This window comes from Arvicanthis niloticus, chromosome X, assembly GCF_011762505.2.
Source record: "Arvicanthis niloticus isolate mArvNil1 chromosome X, mArvNil1.pat.X, whole genome shotgun sequence".
In the NCBI taxonomy this organism is placed as follows: Eukaryota; Metazoa; Chordata; class Mammalia; order Rodentia; family Muridae; genus Arvicanthis; species Arvicanthis niloticus.
Window position 1 is genome coordinate 19,010,913 of NC_047679.1, and position 15,856 is coordinate 19,026,768.

At 39.2% G+C, this 15,856-nt stretch overlaps 1 protein-coding gene across 3 annotated transcripts in view; it reads left to right on the forward strand.

The window, feature by feature from the left end:
- The window catches only part of Clcn4 (chloride voltage-gated channel 4), a 64,153-nt gene extending 55,489 nt beyond the window's left edge, over nucleotides 1–8,664 (forward strand). For all 3 annotated transcript variants that reach the window (XM_034485164.2, XM_034485163.2, XM_076918538.1), the window contains one exon: nucleotides 6,725–8,664. In XM_034485164.2, coding sequence (XP_034341055.1) covers nucleotides 6,725–6,815 — 91 coding nt within the window. In that variant the 3' untranslated portion in view covers nucleotides 6,816–8,664. The remainder of the gene's footprint in view (nucleotides 1–6,724) is intronic.
- The last annotated feature ends 7,192 nt before the right edge of the window (nucleotides 8,665–15,856 follow it).

The following is a 15,856-nucleotide window of genomic DNA, read 5'->3' on the forward strand; positions in this document are numbered from 1 at the left end:
AGAAGCAGAGGTGGGGACCAGTAGCCTGGGAAGAGGGAGAAACTTCTAGGCTAGACTATAGCCTGGGTTCAGTCTGAAGGCTGAGTCAAAGTGAGTAGTTAAAGAATAACTTGACTTAGGGAGAAGGTGCAGTTAGTTCTGCTATTCCATAACATAAATGCCACTCAAACGTATAGTAATATGCCAAAACGAGCAGCCAAAAGAAGTTACGGGGAAAATAGACTTGGGTGCACAGTACTCAAAACCTTCATCAGTGATACACGATTTTAAAAGTATGGAAACCTAAAACATACAATAAGTTTGTATATTTTACACTTGCTGAATCATTGGGAAATACATAAATATGGTAATGAACAGTTTATCTTCCCTTGGGAAAAAAACTGACATTGGCTGTAAAGTGGATATTTGAAGAGCTGTCTCTCTAGAGTTACTATAAAGGAGTAAAGGGAGAGAATGGGAATTCATCACAGCAAGCTGGATGGGTGTGGCTTCTAACTCTCACATGAGGACAGCATGTGGGTGGATGACGTGTGGTGTGTGTGTGTGTGTTGGGTTTAACTGGGAACAATTTTTCTTTGCTCACCTACTTTATCACGAATATTATTACCCAAAAGTGAATGCCACATCTATGTTATTCTCAGACAGTTGCTGAATACATCAGAATATATTTTTTTTCTAAAAAAAAAAAAAAAAAAAAAAAGACACCTTTTTACCCAAACAGTATACTGAGGAATTTGATAGCCTAATGGCATCATCTCTGAAACTTTTGCTTTGTGTTGTCACAGGCCAGGAAATCAGCAACACAATTATCAAATTGCTATGATAATGCCTGGGTTGCTGTGATAATGCCATTCTTCAGGTTCAGGGGTATGGACCAAGTGCCGTATCCTCAAAAAATTGGATAGAGAAAGAGGTGCTAGAAGCCTTGGTCATCTATCAGCTGTACTCCCTAGGTCAGAGGATGGAGATAAGAGATGTTGTGTAGCCTTTGATATCCAACCTAGTTCAGGCCTCTGTAAAATCCAGAGGCTGAACTGTCTTAACACCATCTACTATATTCTAGAGTCAACACACTGTAGTATCTAGTAATCCTCAACAAGAGTGTTTTTGTTCTGTTGAATCTGGGGACAATTTTGGATGTCACAGCCCAAGCAAGTGGTAGTATAGTTACATAGTAGATAGGGGATGATGGTGCTGCTAAAAATTCTACACTGTACAACACATTTCCTGCAACAAAACCCATAAATTTTGCTTAAAAATGTCACACTAGTGTCATAGTACAAGGACCCTGAGTTGACTATTGTTTCTAAGTGAGGAATTTTACTCAATTGGCTTCCTTCCTGCTGAGTTAGTCATAGGGCTACAGCCTCTGCAAGCTTTCAGTGTGCACATTTACCTGCACAACTCCTAATTAGTGGGACAGGTTTCTCCTTCATTCTAACTGAGGCTATAAATCACAACTTGCCATGAAATTTAAAGTTACTCTCTACTTTCTCACACTTGAAAATACATCAGAATGCCCTCACTAGAGGATGAACCCCCAGGTGAAACCCATTTTATGTGTTCTACTCCAGACCTTCTGGTCCCTGAGGTCTTGGGTAAGGTCTGAGAAAGTGAGTTTTTAACAAGCTCCTGGGGATCCCACTCTGAGAACCACTGAAATGAATATCTGCACTTGGGTTTTCAGCATGGAATAAATACCACAATGATTGCCCAGGCCATCTCAAGTGTATAGCAGTTTCTCCTTTCCTCTAAATTAGTCTGATGTCAGTTATCATTGGAATTTCCAGTTCAGTCAGGAAATTCTGCCCCCAATGCCCACTTACACCTCATGGAGCCCCATGAGGTTTTTCTGTGAAGATCTGGGTGCTGAAATTGGCTCTGAATGTTCTAAGAGAAAACAACTCTCCTTCGTTCTCTGGCTCTACATGTTTTAAACAAATACAGATGCTGATACGTTAGTGCTGGCAAGGGATTCTTGTTTGTGGTGCCTTTCATCTTCTCCTTGGGCTTTCAGCCAGGGCAGGCACGGCTCAAGCCAGCTCATGGTTTTGATGCATTCCATTGCCATGTGCCTTCCCTGCTCTAGTGGATGAGAGTCTGAGCCTGTCCCTTGACCTGATTGTCTGCAGGCTATCTCTAGGCCTGGGGACCAGACTATTCATAAAAAAACAGAGTAGGAACCCGAGATGCTTTGTACCCAGAGTGCTGGAATCTAAGAAGCCTTCAGGTACTAATATCAAATTTGGATAAATTTCCCTCAGACATTCTAGAAAGGGAAAACAAACATGGGTGATTATATCAGATTTCCCTTATCCTTGTTAGGTGCCCCATAGGGATCTGAGCAGCATAGCTGTCTCAGAAGACCCCAACTGCTTTGGTCTATATTTTAGGTTCTTTGTTATACATCTGGCCATTTGTAATTCACCGGATTTTCATGGAGTGCTACCCAAAGATGCTGGGAGTTCAAACACTCGATTTAAATCAAATAGGACATTTACTGCCACTAATGAAGGCTGCTGGCTTTGGTTTTGTTTCCTTCTGGGTTGATGTTTTGTTGTTGTAGATCAGGGCATGATTTATGCTCAAACCCAAGGTGGATGGATCTAGAACTTATATTTCCTCAGTGCTGCTGGAACCAATCTAACTTGCAGACTTTATAGCTACAGAACTTTATGAAGAGATTTTCAGAACTATAAATACTTTATTTTAGTTGTTTTTGCTGTTGTTGTTGATGATGATAATGGTAAAGGGACTGATCTCACTAAACTGCTCAGGCTGATCTGGAGTTTCTGGGCTCAAGTGAGATCCAAATGCCTCAGCCTCCCATGAGCTGATACTATAGGCCCATGTTACCAATCATGGGTATATGAGATTCTATCTCTAGGTTAAAGATAATAAAACATGGTCCAGATTATGTATAGATACATGAAAGGTGTGTATGTGTGTATGTATGTTTATGTGTGTGTGTATACTTCCATCACTTTGCAAATGATAGTGGACTTATTTTTTATTTTTTGGCTAGGAGATCCTTACTGAGCATCCATTTTGGTTGAGAACTGGAGAAGGCTCAAAAAGGGTTTTAAAATAGAAGCCTGTGCTATATCACTTATTATGTGCATTTGGCCCCTGGGTTCCATGCCTGGCACCAACACCAAAAAATATAAAGAGTTAAAAATAAAAGCCTGCTGGGCCAAGTGGCTCCTGAAATCCCATGTACTCAGGAATGTACTCAGGAGGCTAAAGCAGAAGAATGGCAAGTTCAAGGCTGTCTTCTCTGTGGAGTGAGTTCATGATCAGCTTGGGTAATTTAGAGAGACCCTGTTTTAAAAGAAAATAATAATACCTTTAGAAGGCTGGGGACCTGACTCTGGTAGAGTGTTTACCTTGCATGTGTGAGGCATTCATTCTTAACCACCACACACAGGAATATGGATAGAATCCAGCTTAAGTGGCATCACCCAAGGCATATGGTCCAGAGGCAGTCATCATGATTTGTGTTTTCAAATAAAATATACATTGCAGAAGATGAGTGATCTGGTCAAGCTGAAGCACTGTTTACATATTGAGAATAGTCAGCTGTGGGGCCATTGGTACCATCGAGATGACCTGTGGATACTCTGTCCCTGTGAATTGATCTGCTCAGATTTAGTTCTTGATCATAGCTTACTTGGTGGCATATTATAACTAGATGCTATGAATTTCCTATTTTTTTTAATTTTGAAAGAACATGCAATTCTTAATGCTTCCCTTTTCACTTCCATCTATTAGTCCCTGGCACTAGAATTTTTTCACCTGTCTTTTATTTCCATCACCACATTTTAGCATCTGAGTGGTAACATGAACTTTGTATAAATCCATGTGGCCCTGTCTCTATTTTATTTGATTCTTTTTCTTTTTGCAGCTGTTATCATTATTATCATCATCATCATTACATGTGATTATTATTACTACTGTATGAGGATGAGCATATGATATGTTTGTCAGAGCATGTGAGTTTGGGTACATGTGTCATACCTCATGTGTAGAGGTCAGAGGACAACTTTTTCAAGCTGTTTCTTTTCTTCCATCTTCTTTGAACCAGAGTTTCTTTTGTTTTTTCCTACACTGTGTACTTCGGACTACCTTCTCTATAAGCATCCAAATGATTCCTCTCCTCTTCCTCCTCTTCCTCCTCTTCCTTCTCTTCCCCCTCCTCCTCTTCCCCCTCCTCCTCTTCTTCCTTCTCTCTCTCTGTGTGTGTGTGTCTGTCTGTCTGTCTGTCTGTCTCTCCTTCTTTCTCTTTCATCTTGCTGTAGAAATGTTGGGATTACAGATGCATGCTACTGCATCTGATTTTTTTTTTCCACTTGGGTTCAAGAAATCAAGCCCTGGTCTCAACCTTACACAGCAAACACTTTTATTTGCTAAGTCATCTTGCTGGCCCTCTGTAAAGCTTTATTGAGATAATTGCATGACCTGCAGTCCATCCATTTAAAATGTAGTTCAAATGGAATTAGGTAGTCCTAATAGAAAAAAGGGTTTGCATCCATCATCATTATCAAAGTCAAAACCTTTCCACTACTTTAGATGTCTGTCTCCTCTTGTATTACTCCTAGGCAATCATAGATCTATCCTCTTAACTCTGTGGATATGTCATATTGAGGTTATTAATATACTGTGTGCCCTTCTGTGATTGGCTTGTACCACTTGGTATAGTATTTTGTTTTTAACTTTTTTTTTAAATTTAAGATTTATTTCATGTATGAGTGTTCTGTCTGCATGTACACCTTCATACCAGAAGAGGGCATCAGAGCTCATTATAAATGGTTGTGAGCTACCATGTGGTTGCTGGAGATTGAACTCAGAACCACTGGAAGACCATACAGTGCTCTTAACCTCTGAGCCTTCTCTCCAGCCCCTTGGTATAGTATTTTCAAAATTCATTTATGTTGAGACTTGTCTCAGTACCTAATGCTGTTTGCAACAGAATACTAAGCCACATGTTGTCTATTCATTCTTCTATTGATAAATATTTTAGCTGTTTCCAGTTGGGTCTATTGTAGAGAAAATTAGTGTGGAAGTTATGAAGCAGACATGTTTTCAATTTTTTTGATTAGGTAACTAGGAGTGGAGTTGTTTGATTATGTGGTCACTCATTTAATTAATTTAGCCCTTCCTTCTCTCCCTTTCAGTTTGGGCAGTGGTTCTCAATGAGGGTAACATTTTGTAGTATCTGAGGAAGTTTTGTTTGTCACAGTCATGTGGGGCAGGGTGTTGGGTGGGACAAGTAGTAGTTAGAGTCTGGGTAATGTCTAGGACAAGTCATTCTCAACAAAGAATGACCCAATCCTTACTAGTATCAAAGTGGAGAAATCGTGAGTAAGGCCTTTATGTGGTACAGAAAAGTACAGGTAGGAGGGATGCTCGTTGAATACTCCCAGTTGGCTTCAGATGGTGACCTCTCCTAGCATCAAATCGCTTTGCTAGGTCTGTACTCTTGAAGTTAGTTAGTATTGGAATTATGAGCATAAACTGTATCTAATTCCAAGCACAGAATTGTCTTTTTCTTTACCTGGGACATTCAAGCCTTTGACATGGCTCAGGCCACTGGGCTATTTTTCTTAGTAGCCATGTATGACTATGAAGACCCAAGGTCAAGATTGAGGACTCAGTGATGTTTCTACTGAAGCGCGGTGATTCACCAGATCCTGGGTAATACTGCCACTGAGAAAATCATTACCTCTCATTGGATGAATACAGGGGTCCTTATTGTTGCAGTTGATCCACAAGCAGCTAAGACAAATCCAATTGGAAAAGAGGATTTTTAGGAGTTACTAGTTGAACCCAGACCCATTTCTATGTGAGAAGTCTAGAGTGCCTCACTTCCCTTGTCGGTGGTCACACTTGTGGATGCATTCCTGGAAGAAGCTAGCATTTCATTTCGAGAACAGTGGCAATGTTTGGTCCCTTCAGGATGTTGGAGAAATGGACCAATATGTGGGAAAAACATTTCTTATACTAAGAAAACTCCTCATACTTGGACTTTCTACAGTATGGTCAAATTGTGACAATAGCTTTAACGGCCCTTTATAAATTGATTACAGTCTTAAAATTGAAAGCATTGTATCAGTCACTGTAGTTTCATAGCCTTTGTAACAAACAGACTTGCAATCTCAGTGGCTTAATGCAATGAACATGCTTTTGATGCTAAGTATAATGATATATATAATAATATATATAATATATATAATTATATATAATTATGTATATAATCACTTGGGATATTGAGGCAGGAAGACCAAAAGTTTGTGTCTAACCTGAACTACAAGTTCCAAATATAGGCTGTATAGGGAAATTCTGTCTCAACAACTCTGTCTTGTATACATACAAGCAAAGAGAAAGAAAGAAAGAAAGGGAAGGAAGGGAGTAATTTTTTTCACCTATTACATCTTATGCAAGTACAGGCTCTTCACCAGTCATTCAGAGACCTGTGTCTTTGAATCTAGTGGGTTATGAATCAGTCTTCTCTACATCAAAGACTTGCTCTGGTTCTCCCTTCTGAGGATACCAGGTGAGTAGAGTAGAACAGAGAATTGCACAAAAGACCTGAAAGAGGTACCTGTGACATAGGCCATTGGCTGGAACTTACTCTATATTGCTCAACTATATGAGAAACTAGGAAACTTTGCCTATCCCTTCTGTTAAGCTAACTTCTTTTTTTCTGTTTTTGTTTCCACTCTAGGAGACTTCTTGGGATCATCACAAAAAAGGATGTTCTGAGACACATGGCCCAGATGGCAAACCAGGATCCTGAATCCATCATGTTTAATTAGCAATAAGATGGAAATTATTTTGAGAAGACCCAATAATTATATCATTTTTAAAGACATAACCAAATTATGCATTATGATCCTAATGAAAAAATATGCACTAAGGGCAACAAGAAAAGGAAAGCCTTGTTTGAATGGAGGGAGAGAAGGATGAAACTTTTTTTAAAAAATGGCAAAATCATAAATTAGTAGGCATTTTATAGCTTTAACCTCTTATGAGTTCAAAGCTGCATTTCTTAATAAATTTACTAACTGCTTTGGGGGCATGTGGGAGGGTGCAAATGACATGAATAATATGAAGACATGGAACACAAGAAACTTTGGCACCTTCACTCAAGGTTGATATTTGTAACTTTGGAGTACACATGAAGCTTTGAGTCCAAAAGACAAAGGGGTATTTGCATGCTACTGTTATATATATTGGTTCCTAAACTTTTGCTATTATGTTACAGAATCATACTGAAGATATTGCACTTACTTTGTTGAAAGAGAAAGAAAATTAAAGTTGGATACAGTAAAATCTTAGGCCCTGATGGGTGGTCTACAGGTGACCATCTCATTTCATACCTTTGTTATCAAGCCCATTGTTTGTTTCTTTATCAGTCTGAACCAGTATCAGTGGTGCCCACCATAATGAGCATGAAGTGAAAGACTTCTCTACAGAAGACCTTGAGACTGGAGTAAACTTTTGGACTATGAACCATGTAGTGCTATGTGGACATTTCTCTTATAAAAGGGGATACATTTTTACTTTGAGGGGACTCCTTCCTCATCCCTGATTTGCAACCCCAAAGCATCGACTTCACTTATTTATATAGCTACTTGTGAATTTGATGTATTGATCAGTCCAGCACTTTCCATGGATTATTGCCTGTGTGATCCTAGATTGCTATTGTGTGTTTTTGTTTCCAAGTAGCATGTGCAATACTCAAAACCAGCTACCCAGTGTTTCTATTTAACTTTCTTCTCAGGTCTTCCAGATAGAGCCAGGATGAGAGTGAGGCATATGAGTTCTCAGTGGGAACTCCTGACAAATGGATTACAAGACAAATAGTAAATTGATTCTAAATCTGTTCCATTCTCTTCTCAGTAGGATATAAAATGTCCAATTTTAATGCCTAAGCATGTACTTTCAAACTAGCAATCACAGCACGGGACAGAGTGACATTTTATGCAGCCAATTGAAGCACTGGGTCTCTTTGTGTTTAAACTTAATACCACTTTTATTCTTTATATTCTGTACATCTGTCTTTCTGCAGTAAGGAGTTAGTGTTTCAGGGCCATTGCATGATCTGTGTAAGATTTGTGTCACTTGCCATTTCAATTCATCTTTGCCCCTCACTTTTCACTGAGTCATAATCCTTCTTTTCAATCTTATTGTCATTGGATATTGTTGCATCAGGTACATGTGCACTTGATTGTATGTAACAGAAACTGACAGTTTGCCTAAGAAAGAAACCTAGGACATGGCCACTTCAGGACTATCTCTACACTATTGCCAGGGTTCCAAATCATTCTGCTATTTCCTTTTCACTTTTCTTATTCCCTGTCCATCGGCTTACTGCCTCACTGTTGTAAAAATGTTGCCCAGATGCCAGGCGTGATATCTACTCACTGTGTGGGAAGGAGGAAGAGGCAAGTAACAGGATGAAATGTGTATACTTTTCCCAGAGATGCTGAGCATACAACCATTGGCTGGAATTCTGTTACATGTTCCATCCTCCTAGATGTTTGTAAGTATAGGAAGGAAAATTTTTAGCTAAACACATTTCTTTCTCGATGAAATTTAGATTCTGTTAATAAGGAAGGAGAATTGCTATCTGTCATATTAAATTCCAACATCATGTCCCTACCCTTGTCTTTGGTGTCTTTTTTACTCCCTCATCCTTGATAACCCTCCCAAATGTCCCTCCAAATATTCTTATAACTATTTTGCCTCTTTCCCATTCTGTCATATTTTTGAGAAAACTCATTCCTAAACTGAATCCACTTCTAAGGCTTAATAGGAATCTTCATTTTGAATACAGTTCTAGCTCTAAGTGGGTGTCTAGGAATCTTCGCATTGTTACAAGAATTATATATTCTAGAAAGCAAATGTTTTAAGTCAGACCATGCTGAAAACTGTGGAAAATTATAGTTTCAAGTATTTGTATATTTCAAGTATTTGTTTTTGTAACTAATTGACTCCCTCTGAAACAGCACTAAACAGACACATCAGTGTGAAAATATCCAGGTAATAGAGGAGATTTTAAGCCTTGGTTCAAGAATGAAGTTCATTTTCTCATTTGCAGCATGGAACTATTAAGTAGTAGATCCTAATTTTAGTGTTGTTAGTAGAGTTTGGATGGAACATTTGTAAATGAAGCTGGGTTCTCCTGGACTGTAAATTCTAAGTGTGAAATATTACTTCATGTGGTTCCCCTCTTTGGTCCAGGTGGCTCCCCTCAGAGTTGCTCTGTAATGGAAGGAGAATATTAGTCATAACCTGGCCTTCTATAATCCACAAGACCCCAAATACCATGGGTTTGTGTGTGTGTGTGTGTGTGTGTGTGTGTGTGTGTGTGTGTGTATGTGTGTGTGAGTGTGAGTGTGAAATAGCTTAAAAACAATGCATGGCAGTAGAAACATAGCCAATGGACTGCAAAACCACATAATTCCCTTTTAATCCAGCAGAGTCCATGGAGGAAGACAAGGGGATAAGTTTACTCTGGGCTAAAGTTACCAAAGGGAAGTTGAAAGTATTTGTGTCTTTCTCCTAGCACTTACCATAGAGATGCTCAGAACTCAAGGAAATTGGAAGTGTGACTGGTCTGAAATAAGTTAGTCAGGCTTCTATTTGCAAATTGGTCCTCTAATGTGGGGTTGAGGATCAAAGCTGGGGGCTGTGGTCGGACAGGCAGGTTAAGGTCAAGGATGGGGAGTATGCTGTGGAGACTGCTTTCTTCCCAGGGAGACCATCTCCCCTCAAGGATTCATTTGCCATTGAATAAGCTCCCCGGGAACACACTACTCAGCTCTTTGTCACTTTTATGAAAGTACCTAGTTAGGAACTATGAGGGTATTCTCTGTATCTCAATATAAACTCCCAATCCACTTTGTGGTCTGATAAGAACTGGGACATTAGGGTGAAATAAACATCTTTCCCAATAATGTTCCTTCCTCTTACCAGGACCAAAATTTTCAGGCATCTGGAGTCTTTCTGAATCCATTCTTAATACTATAACCAAACACAACAGAAATCTATAATAGAGGAGGTGTTTTCTACTGAGGCACACCACCTAGTTCTTGCATTCCATCTCTGTTGCTAAGAAAATGGATTATAGAACACTAAACAAATGGCTACACCCTTCCAAAAGAAATGTGAATTTGTTCTCAGGGTTGTTCAGTTCATGTCCTGGGAATGCAGATGTACCTGTGGCTTTTGGGGGCAGGCAAATGAGCCAGAAGGAAATCTTCAACTCTTCAGTCCTCACTGTTCACAAGAACAGTTCTCTGCTCAGCACTTCCCAAAGGCCTTACAGAGGAGAATATATAAAGGGATACATTTTGAACTTAATAAGTCACAGAAACTAGAAATTTGAAAACAATTTGTTATATTTAGGTGAGAATGGTTTACTCCATGTTTTCAGCATGTACATATTCTCAGTATGTATTATCAGATGCTGTGGTGGAGAATGAGAAACTCACAATGGAGAACAATGGAATCCCTACATTATTGCAATATTCCACCTTTTAGATTTGGGCAGTGCTTTATCAGACTCAATTTGTAAACTTTGAAATGATTTACATGAGTACAGAGCCAGTGTATCTGACTTTTGAAACAATACCCAGAGCTCAGATTGCCAGCATGGCAATAACCATTTATTTGCCATACTAGGTGTTCTGGGAATAATGAGCCTATGTGTGATTCTTGTGGGATATATTCACATTTGCTTTTGCCACAAGAACACAGTAATGTGCTGGTTTTTGAAAAATTGTAGCACTGTGTAAGCACTGGTACCTTATTAAAAAGGAAATGTTTGAACTCTATTTTTAAAAAAGAAAACAAGCACAGTTTTCAACAAGCATGTTGCAAGTTAAAGAGAGGTGATTTCACTGCACAATTATTCCCAACAGGCACCCCTAAAACCTCCTTGTGATGCTAGCTGACACACCCAGTCACAGAAAAGACCTGCTTTGGAAGATTGTTGTGCAGACTGTGATGTCAGTGTGGTTAGATTTCAAATTCCTTGTTCTTGGAAGAATGGCTTCTAAATTTCCAAGGATAGGGAAGGATCACTTTCCCCCAGGCCATCTGTGTGTCTGCTCTATGTTGGACGCTAAGGAGTACAGCTTGGCTTACAGTTTTAATGCAAGTGGAAATCAGAAGGGTTTGCACTATGTTCCTTCCTACCAGTTTTTTGTTTTTTGGTTTTTTTTTAAAGCTTGAAAGAAATTTGAGACAGAGAATGAAGGAGCAAAGAAAATCCAGAAGAGGTGCTAATTAAATGTGCAATGAGAGGAGTATCCACTGTCTAGGGAGGAAAGCAGTTTGGGGAAGGACATCCTCAACAGAGAAGAGACATCAGGTGCAAATGTCCTAAGATGGAAAGGGGCCTAACCTACTGTGGTCCCACCCAGGGAAAATAGATACAGCTATAAGTAGGACCTGAGATAGCAACAGAAATGTTTGAAGTCTGTTTCTTTTTGGAGAAAGAATGCACACATAAGTAGATATAGTTCAGGACCTTGAAGGGCTAGGCAAAGACTCAGGGGTTTAAAGGAGTGACATAATTTGATTTGTGTGATTTACAAACCATTCTGGCTTTGGACCTGGAAGTTAGGAGTGTGGCTAAATGAACAAAGATGGGCGTGAAGCTTGCCCCAGTCAAGTTCATGAATAAAGAATTGATTGCTATGGAAGAGTCAAGAAGAGAAGCTGGTAGACTGGCTATATTGACTGAGATGGGCTAGATAAGACAAGGAGTTCCATATAGAAATGTTAATGAAGAATTGTATGTAAACTTTCAAGTACAGAGTTCACAGGAATCCATAGGATTAAAGATAGAAATCAGTGACACTTAAAACGATACCTGGGAACATCCTAAGTCTAGTTACATCCTAACAGCATTTCAGTATTGGGAGTTCAGGGAGTTATGCAAATGCCTACAGGACTACATTTGAATCCCAGCTCCGTCAAGACCTGGCTAAAAGACATTTTCAACCTTATCAAATGTCTTAGAGCAGCAGCGTTTTTCAACCTCTGGGTCATGACCCCTTTGGGGTTCAAAGGTCACTTTTACAGGAATAGCATATCAGATATCCTGCATATCAGATATTTACATTATAATTCATAACATTAGCAAAATTACAAACAGTAGCAAAATATTATGAAGTAATGGAAATAATTTTATGCTTGGGACTTACCACTTAACATGAAGAACTGTATTAAAAGGTCACAGCACTAGGAAGGATGAGACCCACTGGTTTTCCCCATCTCTTTAGATTGAAATACTATCCTTCACCCATTACCATGCTTGTCAGAATTAAATATAAGAACTACTGTAAAGTCTTGGTGTATAACATAAATATGCAAATATAGCTATTGTTTTCTTCTACAGTGAAGCCTAATTATCTTTAATTGGAAATTCATTTAGTGTTTGCGAAGTACACACATACATATCATTTTGATTTTAATATTTTCATTTTCAGCTCCTGTTATTAGTTTTGCAACAAAAAAACCCACCTTCTCACAAAACACCAAAAGACCAAAATTCACACCTCTTGACAGTTTTCAAAATTGTTCATGGGAGCAAAGTGATAGAAAAGAAAACACCTAAAAGAAAATTCCACTTTTCTGTAGCTTTATATTAGCTTTGTGAGAAAAATTCTGAGTATGAATGGATCATATACTGATTAGTTTGAAATTTGGAACAAGATTTCATGATATGAAAGAATGTGTATATGTTGCTTATTTTCAGAGAATGTAAAAACCTAACACTCAGTAGACAAAGAAGAAATTCTCCCGCAGAGTGTTAATGTAGAAATAAGTCTGTTAGTAGAATTCATGAAAGAACAGCCCTTGAAAGCTTCAGGTATTTCCCTTTAACATGATGTAGTTAAAAACTAAAGAGTGATAATGAACAAACAGGATTTGTCCCAAAGGTGACAACCTCTCAGTATTACTTCTGGGAACTCAGCCAGAGTGGCCTCACAAATAAAAGTCTGGGTCATGCCTGGGTTTCCTGGATTTTTGTAGGTTGAGTAAGGACCAGGAACTTCATCCCTGCCTGGGGCCATGTGCACAGTGCTGGCATGCCTATGCCTATGCCTGTGGCTCTTCTCAGTTCATTGGTAGTTAATTGGCTAGAAAAAAGCTATGTGAAGGCAGATAGGGAGCTTCTATTTTTGGCAGTTCCTCAACATTACATTTCATTAAAGAAATGTTTTTTTTTTTTCTTTCTGAATGAGCAATAAGCAAAGAGCACCTTGTGGGGATTTCCAAACCCCTTTAGTCAGGGTTTGGCTCACAGAGTGAAGGGAGCAATTTATATGTGATTCCAACATTTGTTATGGAACACATTATTTTAAAGATTAAACAGCCGTCCTCAATCCAAACAGATTCTGTCAGAGAAATTGAAAACACATCCATAAATTCTCAGCACACAGGCTGCCTGATGGGTTGGGTCCAGAAGACACTTGCTGATAGACCATTCCTTCGTTCTGCCATGGCTCCATGTTCATTTAAAAAGCTCACATTCTCAGGACTTCCACCTGTTTCTAGCCAATGCAACTGCAAATAGCAGATCACTCCCTTTTGAGGAACAGGCTTCCTTTCCTGCCATTTCTCAAACTTCATTTTGTTCCCAGAAAGATAATTTTATTTATTTATTTATTATTTATTTATTTATTTTAGGAATGGCTGCTGGGTGGTTTACAGGATCAACAAGGAACTTTCTCCAGAGAGTTGTCAAGTCCAGTTGTTACCCAGGGCAAACATTTTCACAGGTTTTTAAAAAGGGTAGTGGAAAGGGCAAGACTGTATGAGGTACAGATGAGTTGCTCACAGCTCCTGCAGGATAAACGTGGTTCTGTGGAATGATTTGATATGTCAGATGACAAGTGGATTACATAGTTCACTAATTGGTGTTGGGAACGTGGAAGCCCAGGAAGTCTTTTTATTAAAGTACCTTTTTAGAATTTCTATCTGCATGCCCTGAGTTCACTTGAATGAACTATAATTGCACTGTGTATATAGTAGTAAGGACCATTCCTTACATTCTGCCAATAGTTTAGATGATGCCCCCACTAGGCCTATAGTACCAGAGAACATGTGAGGCCATAATGCACAATCTACCCATCTTCTGGTCTGCAGTGCTGAATCTACAGCTTATCTACTCAGATGATTTGTGTGGGAAATAAAATTTGAAAAGCTATCCAGATGAGATTTTACTTTTAGCTCTGAGGTAGACATTCTCCAAGTTTTTCTCTCCAAGGAAGGACTGATGGCCACAGTGACCAAACCATGGAAGAAGCCTGGACCAAGAAAAAAGATGGAGTGAAGCTTGGCAGGAGAGCTCAAAGTACTCTTTCTCAGCATCCATCAAGTGACTTTTGTCATCTACACAGCTCGTCTTTGAGAACTATACAATTAAGCTACAAACAAAAATCTCCCCAAAATCTCATATTTTAAGTAACTGATTTTCTGTTGGGCCACATACATAGCTGCTTAGCTGCAAATGAACACACATCTTTCCCTCCTGCTGCCCTGATAGCTGATTCTTTCCCTGCAAATCTCAACCTTTGGATTGGGAGAGTCTCTGTGATAGAAACCTCTTCCCATCAGGTACCAGTCATACCCTGCCCCAGTTGTTGCAACCAAAAGAAGTTTCTAGATATCCCTCTCCAGTGGTACCCAAGGGAGTGCTGTGATTTACAAAACATGAGAAAGGTCCCCTCTTTCATGTCACTTTGGTGGGTTTTCCTTAGACTGGGTGAAAATCTCTAGATTTAATCAAAGGTCCATGGAGATTTGCTGCCTACCTTGGTTGGTTGCATGGCTATGGAGAATAGAGTTCTCTCACCTTGAAGCAAAAACAGTATGGCAGGGCTGGGGTTACTTCTTGCTAAGGCCTTATAGTAAGCCCTGAAAATTATTGCTGTCTCCCATCAACCAGTGATTTTGAGATGAGTGACCACTTTTGACTATCCATATGACCACTCTGTCTTTTCTGCTTAGTCCTTTCCAACCTATAACTGTAACCCCATTCAGAAGTACGGATAGAAATCACTCTTTTCTTGTAGCTCCTTAGGAAAAAAATCTCAGCTACTTCTTGAGTTAGCTTTGAATATTTTTCTGTCTTTACTGGAAGCATAGGGAAGTGGGTGGTAAACTACAGAGCATGGTCATATTCAACCTGCACCTGTTTTGGGTATGTAAAGCTTATTGGTACACAGCTAGGCCCATCAATTTATGTATTGTCTATAGCTGCTTGTCTGTGTGGTTTTGCCTGTGGCTGTTTTTGTGCCACAGTGGTAGAGTTAAAGGAATTGCAAGAGAAAACTGGCCTTCGAGCCAAATGTATATATTATTAGATAATTTGTGGGAAAACTTTGCTGGCTCTGACTTAGAATAAATTAGAGTAAAAAAAAACTATCAGATAGACACCAAAGATATGTTTTATTTTAGGTGAAAAAATATGAATAAATGCTTTAAAAACAGATGCCAGGAGAAACAATGTATACTGATGGAATGAGATAAACTTCTTAAAATGTTGCTCTCCTCTTTTTTCAGCCATTGAATTTGTACCAGAAGCATCCATCTTTTGTTTTGTTTTGAGACAGAAGTCTCACTCTGTATCCCAAGCTAACATATAACTACCAGGCTGGCCTTGAACGCTCAGCAGTTCTTCCACAGCTTCCCAAGAACTGGAATTACAGGTGCCACGAAGCCTGGTGAAACATTAGTCCTGATTTAATATTCATAGAGGTTTAAATGAGTTGTGGTGGCTCATAAGCTCTGCACTCTCGAGTGGGGTGTGGTGGAAAGAGGCAGGAAGATTGCT